We start from the raw sequence: 19,046 nt of genomic DNA, 5'->3' as shown, positions 1-19,046 counted from the left end.
TAATACTGACAAATAATATTTTGTGCGGGTACAAAATAAAAGTGGGGTGTTTTGATCTAGCAACTCCTGTAATCTGACAAAATATATCTGCGTCTCACTCACAACGCATATCGGAATAATAACTTGAATACATACTAGTGTTTATGTTTAGTGAAAGCGACACACGGTAAAAATGCTAGTTTGTAACTTGCTACAATACTAACTGTCATTGTAATGAAAAATCCATTTTTTTTAGTCAATCCAATGTATATTATAGTATGTATATCATATTAAAAGGGTGTGGCCTTGCAATGTTTTTATTATAGTGTCAGGCAATTATTATAGTGTCGGATTGTGGTCCCATGGTTAGTGTCGCGGACTCTTTAAGTCAGAGTTTCTCGATTCGAACCCACTCTACCACAATTTGATACCTATTTCTAATAATGAGCCGCTTAGGCTCACAGAAATAGTATGAAATTGAAATATATGTGTAAATAATCAATACACAAATATTTCTCTTTTTTTGTCAAACAAATGTAATACATGTTAATGTTCCTAATCCATTAGGAATAAACTTGCTAGACTAATGAAAAAATTGATAAAAAACAAATTATGATTTTAAATATGTATTTATATTTATATATTATAAGACAATTTAGGTTTTATTTTAGTTTGAATTTTCTTATCATCAAAAAAAACATTTTAAGATTTTTTTATGTAATTTGTATTCAGGATAGTGCCAATTATAATATAGAGACTTCTCAGACATAAAAAAAAAACAATTTGGCAAAACTATGTTAGCACTACTTTCATCAGCAATACTTATTTCTGTTTTAACCATTACATTTTTTGTATATATATTTTTTTAATTTACATATTTTGATGAATTGCCTTAGTAATGAGTCATATGCTGTGTTGCCATATCATTGGAACGCAGCATTGTTTTTTTATAAAGTGCAGTGGCATAATATATTACTTTATTCACTTTTTGATTGCAATAAATATTTTATAATATTTTTTTTATTTTTTTTTAACTCTTTATTTCAGCTTGACTAAGTGGTGGGCGCAATACTTAGTCAGCCATATATGTTTTACAACATTTTATGTGTACATTAATATGTATACATCAAATATATTTTATGATTTTCTGACACAGTTAAGTAAAAATATACAATTATGACATTTTTTTCGCAAAGATTAAGTTTCTTAAACCAATATCAAGATTTCTGCATTACTCAATGGTGTTTGTCATAAAATATAAAATATTAATAAATTCTTTTTTTTCATTAAATTTATCAAGGTGGAATTTAAGCTTCTTAACTACACACAGCAAAAATATAATTTAATTATTCAGTCTTTTTTCAATCTTATAAAAGAACTTTTATTTATAAATATTTATGCCTACTGTTTACATTAGGACAAAAATGTATTCTAGCTAGTGTGATATAAAGATTATTATTGTAGTACATTATATATGATATTGTTAAGGTTTTTTTATACCACTTATAACCACATACAATATTTGTACAAAGTATCTCATAGACTTTTTATTACTATTTTTTTAGTCTAAGTTTAATAGAAAAATATTTGTATAATTTAGTAGCTGATTTTTTTTATAAATCTCTTTTTTTCTTTATGATTTCTATTGACTTATCAAGAATAATCAAAATTCATGTATTATTATGTACTCTGCTATCATAAGTTATAAATTATTTTTGAATAAATATTTTTATGAACCGTGCTCCTTTTGTTTTTATGTATGATTTTTTTTTTTACTTTTAACCAATTTGTTAAAATTCACATTACTGTTTCCCATATCTCGTTACTATACATTTTACGACAATTTTTAAACAACTAACCCAGTGGGTAGACCCTGAACGCTATATCTATAAAGATATTTGTATAACGAGAAATAGAAATTACTCATCGGGAATATTATATGTATGTATATTATGTAGAGTGTCAATTAAATTTAAATATCTTTTTTTTTCTTTTCCTAACCACTATCCAAGTACAAAATCAATAATATTTATTTTCACACACCCCCCCCCATTGTCAATTGATTTATTAATAATAAGTAATGTTCAATTAATGTATATTTTATTTAAAATATTTCGCCTTCAAGATCAACTCACAGGTTGCATATAATAAAGTCGTTTACAATCATTAAAATAAAATTTTGATTTTCGAATCACGGTAGCTAAAATGTTTTTTTTTGTTGTATATAAAGAAAAATGTTTGTAGGTAGTGTAGGTACTTCTCTAAAAACATATTTTCCCTCCTATGTTTTTTTTTAAAACTGGTATCACAAAACACCATAGACAATTCTGGCGGCCTCTGTCAAATTATTAATTGTTTACATGTCAAATGATTTCGGTAAATATTTCGATAATATCGTAATATTAATTGTAAGATAAAAGTTTTTAAAAAATACATTAGCAGTAAGTTCTTAAGATGGCTGGTAACTTTTGGCAAAGCTCACATCATCAGCAATGGATACTTGACAAACAAGACTTGATAAGAGATCGCCAACACGACTTGGCTCTACTGACGGAAGAAGAGTACCAAAAGATATTTAATTTCTTTGCCAGCTTAATTCAAATTCTCGGCGAGCAATTGAAACTTCGTCAGCAAGTGATTGCGACAGCGACAGTTTATTTCAAACGGTTTTATGCGAGGAATTCATTAAAATGCATCGACCCTCTTTTGTTGGCTCCTACATGCATCTTCTTGGCGTCGAAAGTAGAAGAATTTGGAGTTATTTCTAACTCGCGGCTTATCACTACTTGTCAGACGGTTGTGAAAAACAAGTTCGGATACGCGTACGGTCAGCAGGAATTCCCGTACAGGACTAACCATATTTTGGAATGTGAATTTTACTTGTTAGAGAATCTAGATTGCTGTCTCATTGTGTATCAGCCATACAGACCTCTATTGTTGTTCGTCCAAGATATCGGACAGGAAGACCAGTTACTCACGGTGGCCTGGAGGATAGTCAACGACTCTCTGCGGACAGATGTCAGTTTGCTGTACCCTCCATACCAAGTAAGCGACTGTTGATATTCCAGGAATATCATAATGACCTTTTTCCATTTCAAACATCTTTCACCAGTGAATTCATACATGGAAATTAAAACATTACTTTTCAATATCCATATACAGTATATTAGTTAAGTTTCAATACTTAATTTAAATTGACTATTTATCATTAACTTATATACTTATATATTTTTTTCTCGAATGTTTTTCGCAGATACTTTGTGGCACATTTTATAAACTTTATAAAATAAAGCTACTTTGTTTTTAACCAAGTTTTATTGGTACTTTTCTCCTTTTTTTCGACAAGAACCTTGTTATCATCAGGGTTAATGTGTACATGTTTAATCCTGATGATGACAAGGTTCTTGTCGAAACCGATTGGAGAAAAAGTACCAATAAAAATTGGTTGAAAACAAAGTAGTTTTATTTTATAAAGTTGATAATTTTTATGGAATCCCATTGTACTATTGTACAGTATGAAGAATGAGCAATTTTTTTTATTGAGTATTGTCTCTATAGTGTAATTACTCCTGTGATGATCCTCCTGTCTTTTTTTATTTACTGCTATTTTTATTCTTGATTGGAGAAAAAGTACCAATAAAAATAGGTCAAAAACAAAGTAGTTTTATTTTATAAAGTTGATAATTTTTATGGAATCCCATTGTATTATTGTACAGTATGAAAAATGAGCATTTTTTTTATTGAGTATTGTCTCTATAGTGTAATTACTTCTGTGATGATCCTCCTGTCTTTTTTTATTTACTGCCATTTTTATTCTTTATGGTATTGTAATTTCTTGTGAGAAAAATAACCAAGTTACAAAATCAATCTTATTATATGTAACTTTATTGAAACTCAAACAGTTTTGAAGCAAATATCTTCTTCCTAAAGACTTATTATATAGTATTGACATCTCAACACACATTATATTACAAGGATGTAAGCCCTGTAAATACCCACACATCCATATTCTTCTTCATCTTCATCTTCTTCATTGAAGGCCACTTAAACCACTTAAACGAAGGCAATTAAACCATATTATTTTTTGACATCTCATCAAAGATGAAAAAGAATAATAATGGGTAGAATGGCGAATGGTACACGTGTGTAAAATGATCACTTAAACCAGCCTATGACGATTGTCAGCCTCGTAAATGCCCAGACATGCCATATTCTTCTTCATCTTTGATGAGATGTCAAAAAATAATATGAAAAATAACTTCTGTAATTAAAGATAATCCAGATTTGTGAACAAGTATATGGACACACTCAAAATGTTGCAATTAAACCAGCCTATGACAGGAGTCATAGGCTGATTTATGTGATCATTTTATACACATGTAACATTTACCATCCTACCCATGATTGACATCCATACTAATAAATTCTTTGTAACTTACATTAATCTACATTAAAAACAGGGTAAGTAAGAGTAACGAGTTATGTACTTCTCAATTGTTGGCTTAATTTCATAACACTTTCTTTCATACATGAGTTCAGCATCTAAGGTAGATTTGATTTAGATGTTTATTTAGCAGAGACCCTTATGAAGCATTCCTTTATGAAATTACATATAAGTATGTACATGTTGAAATGTTAATATAAATAACCCAGAATATAAATATAAAAAACCCAGATTTGCGAATGAGGACTTGGACACACTCAAAATGTTGTGACTATTTCTTGAGGAAGAAGCTGTTTGGTTCGGAACTACAGTCAATATTATAATTAAGCTACAATAACAAATTAATAAAAATAAAATATTCATTGATTTGGCGTTTAATTTGTAGAACTCCATTTTAATTTATGTATTAATTTTAAATGAAACACAGATTTTTTGAGTCTGCTGAGTTGTATTTTACTAACAAAAACACATAAAAATGTTATATTGTGACAATTATTTCGCCTTGTTAGGGCATTATCAAACATTCGTTTGATTATGCCCTAAGGCGAAACAATTGTCACAATATTATATTTTTATGTGTTTTTGTTAATAAAATACAACTTAGTAGACTCAAAAAATCTGTGTTGGATTTAAAATTAATACATAAAACAAATTAATAATATTAATTGTAAAAAATATGTTTGTAAATTACCATTTCAGATTGCCATTGGGTGCCTTCATATCGCTTGTGTTATTCTGCAAAGGGACAACAAAAGTTGGTTTGCAGAACTCAATGTAGATATGGAAAAGGTTGGTTGTATTAATCTATTTACCGATGTAATGCTTAAGCACCATTGTGTGCAGATAGAGGTAAGAACCTTAACAAGCTGCTCTCCGGCATTACCATTACAAAGTGAGGCGTTCTGTCCAACATTTTGGCCATGGTCCAGCCCAAGAAGACCGAGAAGAAAGCCCAACTATACGGCGGCTCCACTTTCCTGCCTTAAGACTCAGCCGATTGACGTCGTTTTTCACTTATATATTTTTTTAATTTTCTCTCATTATCATTTTCATATCATAATCCATACCTGTATAAGCGCCCTTGAGGTAGTTTTTTACGAAAATGGCGCTATATAAATCCTCCAAGATTATTATTATTATTATTAAGAAAGAAGATAATTTTAATATTGTAAAATAACTTGTTGTTCCAGGTCCAAGAAATAGTCCGCTCCATAACCAACCTGTACGAGATGTGGCGAAGTTACGATGAGAAGAAGGAAATCCAGGCCCTACTCGCCAAGATGCCCAAACCAAAACCCCCCCCTCAGAGATAGTAACCGAACTGATCTTATTTATAAGCCCATCAAACTGCCTCCGGGCCCATAAGAGCAATATTTACAAGGACATAGAAGTATTAAGGAGCAATGCGCTGTATTTTTACTTACCTAATGCTACTTCCAAATCAGTGCCTAGTAGAATATATATGACGATACATTAAAACCTCGATATAGCGGACCTCTATTTAACGAACTTCGGATATAATGGACAAAAATCCTGTCAAATGTAAAAAAGTCCTGTTAAAATTATACATGCTTTAATTCAAGTGTCGCCGCATGTTAACAATTTTTAGTGGTTATGATAATCATGTCATGTCTATATGAGAGATAATTATAATAAAAAAAAACAGCAAATTTCAAGAGCCAGCAAAACTTGATTGTAGAATTATCGAAAACAAACGCATCAATATCAAACGGCAATGTCACTTCACAACGAATGTCCAAAGACGATAAATAAAATTTTGTTTATATTTTGTATTGTTTATTTATATTAGTCCGCCTCCGTGGTGTAGTGGTCAGCATGTTTAGCTACTGTGCTGGAGGTCCCGGGTTCGATTCCCAGGGGGGGTGTAAATAAATATTAGTGATTTCACACCGTAATATTTATTTAATATTGCCCTGGACTGGTTCCTGAACCATAAGAGTGATCACCTTGCCTTCGCGTAAGTAATGATCAAGATAACACTGTGTCAATTCGATGCAGTGCACTATGCACCATTGGGTGTGGATAAGGGTTATAAGTAATAAGTTAATTTATATCTAAATACAGTGTTAATATTTTTAACATATATTTTTTTTTTTTTTTAATTTTCAAACCTTTTTTTAATCTTTCAAACCTATTTTTACATAACGGACACCCCATCCCCCCAATTAGTCGGTTATATTGAGGTTTTACTGCATTACAGTATCATTGCAAATTCGTCCAACAAAAAGTGACAAATATTCTAAACATTTTATATCTTGGTGACGAACAACCGACCATTTGTCACATTTTCAAGTGACTTCTCAGAGATTAGTGGACCTTCCAGAAGTACACGTAACAAAACGGCAGGCCATCCGATTTTTCTTAGAAAATGAAATAAAATAATAAACAAACCGGATGGCCTGTCAGTTTGATTTGTATATGTGTAGAAAGCTCGTAGTGGCTAGACTGTCGACAATATGAACAACTAGTCTGAACAAATCTGAAGAAATCGCAACGGTACTTTTGATCCAATGTACCAAATATTTTCATACAGTCCTTTTCTATATGATAATGATTTCTGTAGATTTTATCGCAGACTGCTTTTCGATTGTTAGGTATTTAATTATTGTAACTTGTTTGATGTGATTTTCTTTATTGTTGAATTATGATTGTAATCGTTTCCAACTCAACAATCAAACAATGTGTCGAAGGTATGTGTACAAGGCTGTCGAAAACAAAAATCAACAGCTTTATTTATTTTTGTTATTGGCACACATTTCAATGTCTTCACTACAAAAATGTGTAAAGTCAATCGATATGTTTGAGAAATAAATTTGATCTTCAGAAAATGAGAAAATTAGCTATGTTAATGAAAAAAATATATAAACATATATTTAGGAGTTTCAACAGAGATGAAGCATCTATTATTTTGTATACTGAGGGAGGTTGAAAGTCTGAGCATCACAGAGCTTGCAACTTGGCACTGACTGGCTTGAGCGATCACTTTATACACTTGCGCAATATTTGCCATTCTGCCCAGTATGAATATGGATGTTCAGTAATGGGCAGAATGGCCAAGGCAAGGTAAGCCCTGGGATGCTCAGATTTCTATCTCTGCGCATAAGAAATAATAGGTAGACAGAAGTAGTCGGTGAGTGGTTATTTACTAACATTACTAATACCAATTAAAATGTTTGACCACAAAGTAAATGCTTTGAATATAAATAATAAATAATAGATACTTCATCTCTGTTGAGACACCTATTATATATATATATATGTATAGAAATTTTGGTACTGCGAGTCCGCACTTTGATCTATGTTGTTTATTTTATACAGAAAAAATAAAACATTAGTTTTGAAGTGTTTATTAAAAAAATATATACCAAATCAATATGTCATTTTGAAATTCTCTAATAAAAGAAATAAAAAAAAGGTGAAAGTCAAATATACACAAACTATACTTCTTTTTTTATTAAATTCATGATTGTAATCAATTTATTATGTTTAAACATTTGATATTAAAAAATAAAACATTTTTGTAACAATAAGTACATATTGTTTAATTTCATAAATTAAATATTGATGTCTTGAATGTTCTTGAATAAGAGATTTTTCTTAAGTTATGAAGTTTAATTTATGTAACGATAAAATTATTACAAAAACTATTAACACACTTAGGACGGTTGTTTTTTACGCCTGCGGACCGCTGGCGACGGGGATTGATATGAACATATAGTTAAGACCCTAAAAAAGAGAGTGGTACATAATATTCATATAAAAACATTAAATATGTAATTCCTTTATTTCTGACTTGGAAAAGAAGCCGGCGCAGAAGGTAAAAATACCCTTCCCGTCCTTAAGCATCTATCGACCGAACGGGTAAAAATATCTTTCCCGTCCTGAGAGCGACTGTCCACTACACAGGATTTCACCGTCCAGCAGTCTTGTTTTGAAAAATGAAAACAACTACGAATTTACGCGCAGCGTGTTCATGCACCGATCAAGAGCACCGATCCGAAGAAATATGGACAAAAGCACAAGCCAATCATCGTTTTAAAATGCTAACTGACGGGCCGGACGGTAAAATTCTGTGTAATTCCGGGTAGTGGACAAGCGCCCTTAGTGTGTTAATATATTGAATAACTCAAAAATACATAACATCATGATAAAGTTAATTATTACCTAATGGTAATAATTATCTTTATCATAATAGACCATAGTTGGATTTTAAGGTTATTAAATAATCAAAATTCATTAAATCATTTAAATCTAGTCTTAGCTGGCATTATGCTGAAAGGAATCAGTTCAGAAATATGTACTGTTTTTGAATGAGTTAAGTATGGGAATCATGTCATATATGTACATATATACTTTTAATCCACATAATTTTATCAATTTCATAAATAATTTTAAAAAAATATAAAAACACTTCACAAACAAACGCAAGAGCGCATCAACGCACATAAAAATGGCCTGTGTCCTTATATGTGTCAAATAAACTGAATTTATTATAACAATACTTGTTTTTTTATATATACATACATAGTATAATTGAATTACACAGTTCATAAATTAGGTAAAACATTATTTTTTTATTACATATGTTTATATTTTTATTTGTGACAAAAATGATTTCACAGTCTTAATAAAAGTACATATTAATATTTTATAACAGTTCCAAGGGATGAAAAGAGCCATTAGTGAAGAAGAATTTAAATATATGGGCAAAATAATTGAGTCAAATATTTGTAGTTTTTTTTTTATTGTGCTGGAAAAGGAAATAAGTTTTTCAAAATAAATACCAACATAAGTAATAAAATATTGAAAAATTAAGTATTTACATGTGATGCAAGTTTTGGATTTCATTTTTTTTATTCAAATTAAACTGCATATCAGGAACATGTCATAGTGGGAGATGCACAGTAGCAGATTTCAGTTAATTTTATTAATATTTCAAGCAAAAATGGCGGTGTGCGCTGTGCTATGCCCAGACAAAGGTACTCAGTTTGTCGGAACGAAGACAATATTTTCAATGGAGATTCGCTTAACCCATTCAATGTGGCACTCAAATATATCTGTGAGAATTTAAGCCAACGAGGATGAAACCTTAATGTCTAAAAACAGAGTAGTTAAATTATTTTTCACTTTTTTACTAAATCAGGTCTCACCAAAATATGTGTTCAAAATGTAAATAAAATAAAAAGTTAATTTTGTGGCATGCATAGAAAATGCCACGACTGATTTAAGATTGCCCTAAAAATGTAAAATAAACTTAAAATCCATGAAAAATATTAATTAATCAGTGTTTTTTTTTTTATATTTTGCAAATATAGTTTACACCAAGCATAATGCAGCTCCCATTGTGACGCGTCCATTGTAATCAGAACTAAAACTAAGCAATTAATAACAAACATGTCCAAACGTCCCTAACATTCCTTTAAAATATATGTAAATTGTCTAGAGTGAAATCTATAGAAATTTTCATAAAGTAAAAGAGGGTTAGTAGTACTCAGGGCTTTTTTTAAATTAAAAAAGGTCCCGAGACAAACTTTATGTGTAGCTTTTTACTAAAACAAATTATATTAAAATCTAATTAAAATAAAATTTAAAGCAACTTTTCCTATAATTTTGACAAATTATGTAAATATAGATTACAATTACGTAAGCACAAACATTGTTTCGTCTAATTTGAAATTTAAAATTTTAAAAAAAATACTAACCATGATAAAGGGTGCCGGAACGCTGTTCCCACCGCGTTACATGAAAAAAGCCCTGGTAAAATACTTATGTAGTTTATCTATATTATGCAATGTCTATGAATTTTTCTTGGACTAGTCATCATATTGTTGAGGAATTGGATGCTAGAAAAGATTGAACATTGCTGTTTGTTATTAACGCTTTTGAATAATCTAATAGGTATATCTATATGTATATATCCATAGTTTATTATCATTGATTCAAATCTTTACAACATGCATAGCATTTTATTTGTTGTTTGCCATTCTCAAAGATAAATTATTGCTCACATATAAAATTTGTACAGCAACACAGGATTGCCTTAAGAACATATAAAAACAAGTGAGAATAGAACTAACATAAACATAATTAAAATCCATAAAAAATCACCTACCGAAATAATTTTTTTAATGATTTCTCATGTCACTTAACGTAGGGTGATTTCAATAAAATTATACTAATATTTACAGACAAGTGTAGCCAAATAGCAATTTATAAGAATTTATTTTCCCCTTTGGAGAATCTACTGTCCAAAAGTTGAGCTTTCTTCATCATGGACTTTTTCTGCGCTTCGTCGAACCGATTTGCCTTCAAGTCGATGTCGCGATCAAAGGGTCTTCTGGTTGACTCGCCGCTCTCCTTAGCTTTCTGGAAAATAACCAAAGAATAGTAATTACATATCACTCACTCCTTTCAAGAACGTCATAAATCAAAAAACTTGATTTTTCAGGAGAACATTTTTAAAGTTTAAAAATATAATACAATGTATTAAAAATAAATATCAAGCCACTTATTGAACTTTTTACTGTGCAACATATCTCTTAGGTAAAATTTGAATGTTTTTTCAAATTTTACCTAAGAATCATATTTAAAAAAATAATTAAACAATACCTTTTCTTCAAAATGCAAAAACAACATTTTCTGCCCTGTAGCGGGTAAATATTAAGTTAAAAATATGCCTCTTTTTCTGGGATATAGTACATTTTCTGGGCATTCCGAAATCATGCACAAATGAAAATTGACGATTTTTTATTTATGACATTCTTGAAAGAGTGAGCGATATATAATCGATACTGGAAGCACTGACGTGATTTTTAATTTTTTTATATTCAAAGGTAGGAACAAATGAATATCTTGAGACAATAGTTTCTATACCTTTTTCTTCTTCTCCAATTTCTTTTCGTGAAGCTCTAATAAACTTTTATCCCTTTTGTGTTTTTTCTTGTGTTTTCTGCAATGCAAAATAGCAAACAAGTTAGCTACCCTATTTTTAATTCCTTAACACATTTACAGACAAAGTTGAAGACTTACATAAATAAAAATTGTCAAAGAATATGGATGAAAAATGATTATATTAATACGTTAAAGTTCATAATTCAAAGCTGTTTAACTAATTTGGAAAAAAAAAGAACTTGAAGTGATAAATATGGACCCTTGTGAGTATAATTTCTTGAAGTTTTTTTGTATACTTATCTGTAATATCACAATTTTTGTAATATCACAATTTTTGTAACACAATTTTTTCAAAAATTTTATTCAATCAATTTATTTGCTGATGTCTTAAAAATTACTAAAATCTGCAAACAGTTTGATCACATAAATTGATAACACTTCATTTTTATTCCCAATGTTGGATAAATATATGAAAAAGTATAAAATTTAAATGTAATAAAAAAAACTCATTCTTCGGATACAGGTTGGTCCACACCTATATATTAATATTTATAAGTAATATTTGTAGTCTTACAAATGTTTGAATTTAAAAAAAAATTGCAACAGCTAGTAAAAACAGTTCATTGACCCTTTTTTATTGCATAAAAGGATCTGAGAATGATTAAGGTTTAAATTAGATCTGGATTTGCGGAGGGGACTTTCAATGATCTCAGTGAGTCGGTCTAGTAAGACATTGCGAGGCTTACTTGGCGGCCTCTTCCTGTTGCTTGTCTCTCTCGGCTATGAAACGCAATTCGGACTCTCTAAGGAGTAGCTCTTTGGCCTTCTCCTCGTCATCCTCTTCTATCCCCGCCGCCTTGAGCGCCTTCTGCTGCGGTGTGTCCGTCCACATAGATCTGTCAACAAAGAGGGTACCATTTATGTACTTATTAAATTTTTGTACACTCGGTACATAAGCTGGATAATACTGGTTATTAAAAAATAATGCCAACATTAAAAAAAATATAGCACCTTTATGTTAAATGGGTTATTTTGGAACGCTAGCTGGTGAATATAAGTTTTGTTTTGGAGGTAGTGTGACCTTTCCCAACGGCCGGATGAAGCCCCCGTTGCCTGGCCTTACCCCTTTGGATTTATTTTTCTGGGGGAACATTAAAAACACTGTACGCAGGAAAGATTGGGGATTTGGATCATCTGCGGGAGCAAGTTTCTGCCGCTATCTTGACAGTTACTCCTGAAATGATTGCACGTATGTAGCAAGAAATCCACTACAGACTAGACATCTGCAGAACAATGAACGGTGCACACATCGAAACATACTAAATACATTAATTGATTGGCAGTCACTTTGTGGTAAAATCTATCCATTTTTAACTAAAGTTTTACGTAGTAAACAGGTATTTACTAAGTAAAAGATTAATTTAAAATACTAAATACAAATTTTTTCAAATCTTTTCCTACACATTTTAAGATCGAAACCATTGAATTACCTCTAATATATATTTTTTAAACAGTTACTTTAAATGATGGCATTATTTTTCGATGACCCTGTATGTAGTGTAAAGTGTAAACAAATATATAAAAACTTTCTCCATGTTGCGGATTATTGTTAAAATGAATTTTCAATTAACTTTTTGAAAACCCCATAACAAGGTGAAACAATTGTCATAATATTATTTGTGCATTTTTTTTTTAAATAAAATATAATTCAGCATATTATTTTGAGAAATAAAAAGACTAAAATGTTTTTTGATCCACTCACATTTTTATTATCAACCAACTAGTTTCAGCAACAACCTGTTGTCGAAACTAGTTGGTTGTTAGTAAAAATGTGAGCGGATCAAAAAACAAAGTCTTTTTATTTCTCAAAATAATATATCAATATGATCCACAAAGTTAATGCTTTCAATATTCAAAACATATAATTCAGTAGACTAAAAACAGTATTTAATATATAAATTTAAAGAATAATCTTACCTGTCGCTCATGTCGGGCGCCTCCCGGGCGCGGAACTGCCTCGGCCCAAAGCCCAGGATCTTGGCCTTGGCGTCCGGCAGCTCCAGCATCCACTCTTCGCGCGCCTCCACGGGCGGGGCGCTGCCCGCCAGCGCGCCCAGCCGCAGCTGCAGCGCGCGCTCCTCCAGACGCGCGCGTGCCCCGCTCACCGGGCGCCCCGAGTCCGCCGGCAGCGGACCCACCACGTCCTCGTCCGACCCCGACTCGGCCTGCTCCACCTTGGCGGCCAGACTAGCGCGCATCTCGGCCGATAGTGAAGGGCCTGAATAATATAGTATTTCATTTCAAGTTACTTAAGTCAAAATGAAATCTTAACAAAATACTCTCTCTCTTTGGTCTCAATCCTGCGGATTGGTCTGTAGCAACAGATGACATGTCTTTCGCCATTCTCGCCTATTTTCGGAAGTCCTCTTCAGCTCCTCATACGTCGAGCAGCCCATGTCTTTGTATAAGTAACTTAGGTATTTGCGGCATGGCCTAGGAACTTTTAAAAGAAAAACACTTGTTTTTTACCAATTGAGTTTATTTTAATACGACTAGTTTCAGAAGCTTTGCTTCCATTTTCAGGTCTAAATATAAACTGAAATTAGACCTAAAGATGGAAGAGTTCGTTCATTTGTTACCATGTCTTACCACAAAGTGAATGCCGAAACAATATAAAATATACTAGGATGTGATTTGATTTCCCTTAAAAAATTAAATTATCAGATTCTTATATCAAATCAGATACGGCACTTTGAGAAATGGCCTGAACTCTAAAAAGAGATGACCGCCATCCCTCTTCATAAAATTATAATCATCGAGAGTTAATGGCGGAAAAATTAATGGAAATGAATGATCGTCTCACCCAGATGTTTGTTATTTTTCTCCACGTGGCCTTTCTTCAAATGAGGTGGCAGAGCCGGCCCCTCCACGACCGGAGAGTTGCCATCGTCAAATTCTTCCTTGGGTCTCATTTGCGGAGGAAGCGCAGGACTAGACGACGCAACATCCTTGCCCTCTCTCACGGCGAGTTTCTCTCTAAGATCGGGTACTTTAGATTTGTTCCGCGCAATACTCGGTAGCATGGGACCTATCTGCCTTCCGAGCTTGTGACGCAGGTCCAGAGAATCAATGGCGTTCCTTTGGTCGTCGGAATCGCTCACAATCTCACCTTCCTCATTCGACTCTTCGGATTTCATCTTTTTAGTAGGGGCGACTGTTTCGTTCGCCGCATCTGCCACGTTTTTTGTCACGACCCTGCGTCCTACGAGATCGACGGCGGATGTTATAGTCACTTTCATGTTTCTGGAATCTTCTAAGGACAAGTCGGCCTGATCCGACTTTTCGCTGTTACTCATTTGATCGCTGCCACTTTTGTTAGCTTTAGTTTTCTTGTGATGTTTCTTCGCCTTTTTCTCTTTATGCTTTGTCTTTTTCTTAGTTTTCTTTAGTTCATCCTCGAGTAAAAGTAATCTCCTACGCAATTCGACTTCATCTTCCGAGGAGTCCGATACGGCGATAGTTTCTTCTATAATTGGCTTGACATTCGCAAATTCAGATATGTGCGGAATATTACTAGTCATATTGTAATACGATACCGGCTTGGGTTCGGAATCTGAAAGGTCCAGAGCGGCAGTGGGGCTCTCGCTGAGTCTAGCATTTTTACGCTCGGGCGACCTGTTGGGCCGGACAGGGCTTTTCTCCACTCTCCGCTTTTTATCATTTTCTTTACTGACTGATTTTACAGGAGAACGCCTGTCAGAGTCGGGTAGACTCTTCGCGAACCTGATTGGGCTGATAGCTCTCGACCTACTAGCACTAACCGAATCGCGATCCCTACTTTCGCCTTTGGTAATTTTTTTAATACTTTGCGTAGCATTGTGAGCTATCGCCCGACTCTGCGGGGGTGATTTTCTAGACGACTTTTCCCTGGAATGCCTCTCCGGTTTGAGCCTCTCCTTGACATCTCTGTGTTCGTGCGTTCTCTTGCTGTCATCTCTCCTGTGATCACTTTCTTTAGGGGCAGTCTTGTCTGCATATGATATTTTATCTCGAGGTCGATCGCGTCTACTCGTATCTTCGCTATTTCCTCTCGAGTGAGGACGTCTCGGTTCTTCTCTCTTGCTCTGTTCTTCCTTTCTGCGGGGATCTTCCTTTCTGCTCTGAGATTCTTTTCTGGCCCCGTTTCTCTCATACCTTTCGTCTCGAGATTGGTTTTCTCTAGACCTGTCTCTGTGTCTCGGCGGTTCGTGGACTCGCGAACGTTCGTCCCTGGGGAAGCGGGCCGTATTGCCCCGGCCCCTGTTCCATTGGGGAGACCTGTCTCTTCCCTTGGGAGGGGACCTCCTGTCTTGCCGATCTCGGTTCCTGTTGTCACCCTCGAACCTCCGGCCTTTACCTTGCCCTCTAACATTATCTAGCAGAGCCAAGTCGGCATTCTCATTTTCTCTTCGGGTAGAATCAGTTTTGAACCTGATTCCGGAATCTGAATCTGATGTAGAGTCATCAGACAACATATTAAAACTGTAAAAAAGAAACAAAAAAATTATATTAAAATAAATAATAAAAGAGATGGATTGACAGCTGGGAATCAACATCGCAGGAAGCTAATCCCTCTAAAAACAGGCCGCAAGGCCTACACCAAGCAGAAGAAGAAGACGAAGAAAATACTAATAATATGTATCAAAATGTGCCAGTGAAGCCTTATTATTAAAAAGTTGAATTCTTGGTATTGAATGGTAAAAAAAAAATATAAAAAAAAAACCTTTAACTGTATTAAATAATTATTTGTGTTTTAATACACACAAACATTTCAATTTGATACTATTTTCAGGTGAGATTAAGCGACTTGTCTCTGCAAATAGGAATCAACTTGTTGTAGAGTGAGGGTCAAACCTAAACTTGGACTGCAGAATCTGTGAAACCGACCACAGGACCATAATTAATTTAATATTTGAATACAATCTTTCAAATAGTGATGACAATAAAACAACTCTACTCGTCGCGTGTTTTAGTAAACTTTGTGGGAAAAACATCAAAAATGTGTAGCGGAAGCCTAGAATTCCACAAAACATAACATGAAAACTGGTGAATATGATTTTGTCTCACGTAACCAGACTAAGATAATTATATTGTTTATTTGGCTGGCTTTGTTTTAATAAATGCACCAAAAGTAATATTACAAGGCAGATCAGTATGTTAGAATGAAGAAAACTTGGTTGAAATTTTTCTCAAATACTTTATGCGTTACTTTATGCAGGTGTAAAATTTTTTCAGAGCTAATTCATATGAGAAGCTGTAATATTTGTTTCCTTTTTGAGTTTTTGTCAGCAACAGTAATGAATTCTACATACTCAATTCTGGATCTATGTAAGATAAAGGAACGAAGAACATAGTATGTAATTTATCTCTCTACAGATTAATGAAAAAGCTGTATAGTTTTTCGTTTCTAAACATTTACTATCACATCACAGTTTTAGGATTTTTCAGTATAAACTCTAGTCAAATTCGGTACTAAGTATTGTAGTGCGTTTCAACATTATTTTTCATATTTAGTGTATTGTAATCATAATAAATAAATAAATTTATGCTTGGTATTTAACATAACAATGTTTTTACGTATGTAAAAATGTATATTTGTATCATATACACAAACAGTATATATTTATGCGATTTAATACATAATTAACCATTTATAATAACATAACTGATTCATAAAATGAGAAAGCTGTGTATTTTATTCAATTTGAAATGGGGATATTAATAAAAGATCTAATGATATTGTATAAATATATTTTCCAATAAACACTATGAAAAAATAGTACAATAGAGGAGTTGATCACAGACCTTAAATATTCACTGCTTCATAAAACTAAATATTTCAAACTTAATTAATATGGCCACTTACCGCATTCATTACTGAGAATACCACAGTATCTATATCAGGTGTCAAACTCAGAAGTATTTTGGGTACGCCGGCGTACCACATAAAAAAAATCAAAAATATAATATTTTTTTATCTAACTTTAAGTGAATAATTTATTATCAAAGACAGTCGCATGAGGTACAGTAGATCCAACTTGATGATTATGTAAAAAAAATTCATATGTTCCAGTACAAAAAAAAGATTTCAATGAAGAATTAAAATAAATGAAAAATATAACCGCGGGTATCCGCATGCCGCAAAATAAAAATACTCGCGGGCTGCATGCGGCCCGAGTTTGACATGCCTGATCTATATGACATAACTTATCTATTAATATTATATTTATATTCTCAACATAGCCTGCAGGTATATAAAATTATTAAAACATTTTACTAATTTTTCTAGCGCTGTAATTAATAGATTTAAATATTCCGGCGGTAAGAATTCCTTTCAGAGACTGGCTGACGCTGGACTGCCACACGATGGAGTCGAGAGCCTTCTTCAGGATCACGGAACATTCCGGGTGGTGGGAGAGGTGCCCCAGAAGGTCCACCGTTTCCATTGCCTCCCCGGATGCACGCTTCTTATAATGGAACATCTCGATGAGTCTCAGCGGATTAGCAGGAAGTTGAGACAGATGATAATGCTTCGAAGCAGGAGATATATCCTGCTCACACTCACCATCGGGACATTGGTCATCAGGGAAATTAACTAAGCTCTTCATATTGCCGATAGATTTCTGGTACAGATGCCTGAAGCCAGGTAACTGCGGCTCGACTATATTCTTGACTTTGTTCTTGTTCTCGCCGAAGATCATTCGGAAGTCTCCGGAATAGCTCAGATTGCTGATTGTGTGGTACAACTGGTACTCTGTGAAGCGCTCGGGAAGGAGAAGTAGCGCGCAGTGCACGGCCGACGTCAAATTCGCTTGCAGGGCGGTGCGGAGTCTGGTATCTGTTTCCGGAACAATCACTTCAACGGGCTTGTGCAACCGCCCCGCCAGGTACAGAAACTCCCAGTCCAGCAGGTCCGCGATGAGATCCCTCTTGCTGACGACCCCGTACTTGATGAGAACCCCCTCCTCCTTCACCGGAACTAGAGTGTTGAAGTACACTCGAGCGCCTATGCTCTCCTGGTACTTGGATACGAGTCCCTCACCTAAATACTTGAGAAAAGAGTAATGCTCCCCGTTGTTCTTCAGATTCTCCGTGTGCCACTGGCGAGGCTCGTCCGCTGTGATAATGAGGTCGATCATCTGCTCGCTCTTCTTTGATCCAATTTGCTGTTTCACTGCCGAGCCATACGCGAAAGAAAAACTGCACGACTTCGGGAATTTCGATAAAATTCTGCAGTACACCGGCGGTATCATTCTAGCACCCGACATGGCAGAAGCCGTTGCCGTGTTTAAACTTAAATAATAGTAAAATAAGGAATAAGTTGATGACCTGCTTGACCTAACCTTAGCGTCGTCAAATTTCGAAGGAGTCCAGAGGTTTCATCGTTTGTTGTTAGAGTTTCTGAGGATACTTTTATAACTTTATATTTAGTTCACTCTTGTGAAAAATAACAAATATATTTTAAATACGATGGTTGACTGATACGCAAACATAACCTTTCAGCCGCTTTCAGCGTTCAACCACAAACAATAACCAACAGCTCTAGGCATAGACTAGCATGAACGGGCATAGACGATCATTAACCACATAAACCAGTCAAGAAAACTGCGGGTACCTATTTGAGTTTTTTTTTTTAATTTTTAAAAATTGGACCTACCTTTGTTCAGAAAAA

General features: G+C 33.7%; 3 protein-coding genes across 6 annotated transcripts; 1 reads left to right on the top strand and 2 right to left on the bottom strand.

The window, feature by feature from the left end:
- Positions 1–2,315: 2,315 nt before the first annotated feature.
- CycC (cyclin C) lies at positions 2,316–6,754 on the top strand. The gene is made up of 3 exons (XM_088267707.1): positions 2,316–3,024; positions 5,123–5,212; positions 5,614–6,754. Exons 1-3 carry the CDS (start codon positions 2,434–2,436, stop codon positions 5,734–5,736), a joined length of 804 nt encoding a protein of 267 aa, XP_088123833.1. The 5' UTR covers positions 2,316–2,433; the 3' UTR covers positions 5,737–6,754.
- Positions 6,755–9,036: 2,282 nt separating this feature from the next.
- On the bottom strand, positions 9,037–18,905 carry LOC148304819 (uncharacterized). 4 transcript variants are annotated; one of them, XM_088267700.1, is made up of 6 exons: positions 18,704–18,905; positions 14,199–15,856; positions 13,313–13,613; positions 12,082–12,231; positions 11,318–11,393; positions 9,037–10,810 (listed from the first exon to the last, which is right to left on the bottom strand). In XM_088267700.1, exons 2-6 carry the CDS (start codon positions 15,847–15,849, stop codon positions 10,655–10,657), a joined length of 2,334 nt encoding a protein of 777 aa, XP_088123826.1. In that variant the 5' UTR covers positions 15,850–15,856; positions 18,704–18,905; the 3' UTR covers positions 9,037–10,654. The 4 variants fall into 4 exon arrangements, with proteins under 4 accessions (XP_088123826.1, XP_088123827.1, XP_088123829.1 ...); XM_088267701.1 differs by having other exon boundaries at positions 9,179–10,810; positions 18,718–18,905; XM_088267703.1 differs by lacking the exon at positions 11,318–11,393 and having other exon boundaries at positions 9,179–10,810; positions 18,718–18,905.
- LOC148304820 (phosphatidate cytidylyltransferase, mitochondrial) lies at positions 17,109–18,905 on the bottom strand. The gene has a single exon (XM_088267704.1). The coding sequence runs from the start codon at positions 18,640–18,642 to the stop codon at positions 17,638–17,640; it is 1,005 nt and encodes a 334-aa protein (XP_088123830.1). The 5' UTR covers positions 18,643–18,905; the 3' UTR covers positions 17,109–17,637.
- Positions 18,906–19,046: the final 141 nt, after the last annotated feature.

Source organism: Brachycentrus maculatus, unplaced genomic scaffold (assembly GCF_059751285.1).
Source record: "Brachycentrus maculatus isolate JH-2025_06_01 unplaced genomic scaffold, ASM5975128v1 h1tg000303l, whole genome shotgun sequence".
Classification (NCBI taxonomy): Eukaryota; Metazoa; Arthropoda; class Insecta; order Trichoptera; family Brachycentridae; genus Brachycentrus; species Brachycentrus maculatus.
Note: the sequence above shows the minus strand (reverse complement) of the source record. Positions and strands in the feature narration are given on the sequence as shown.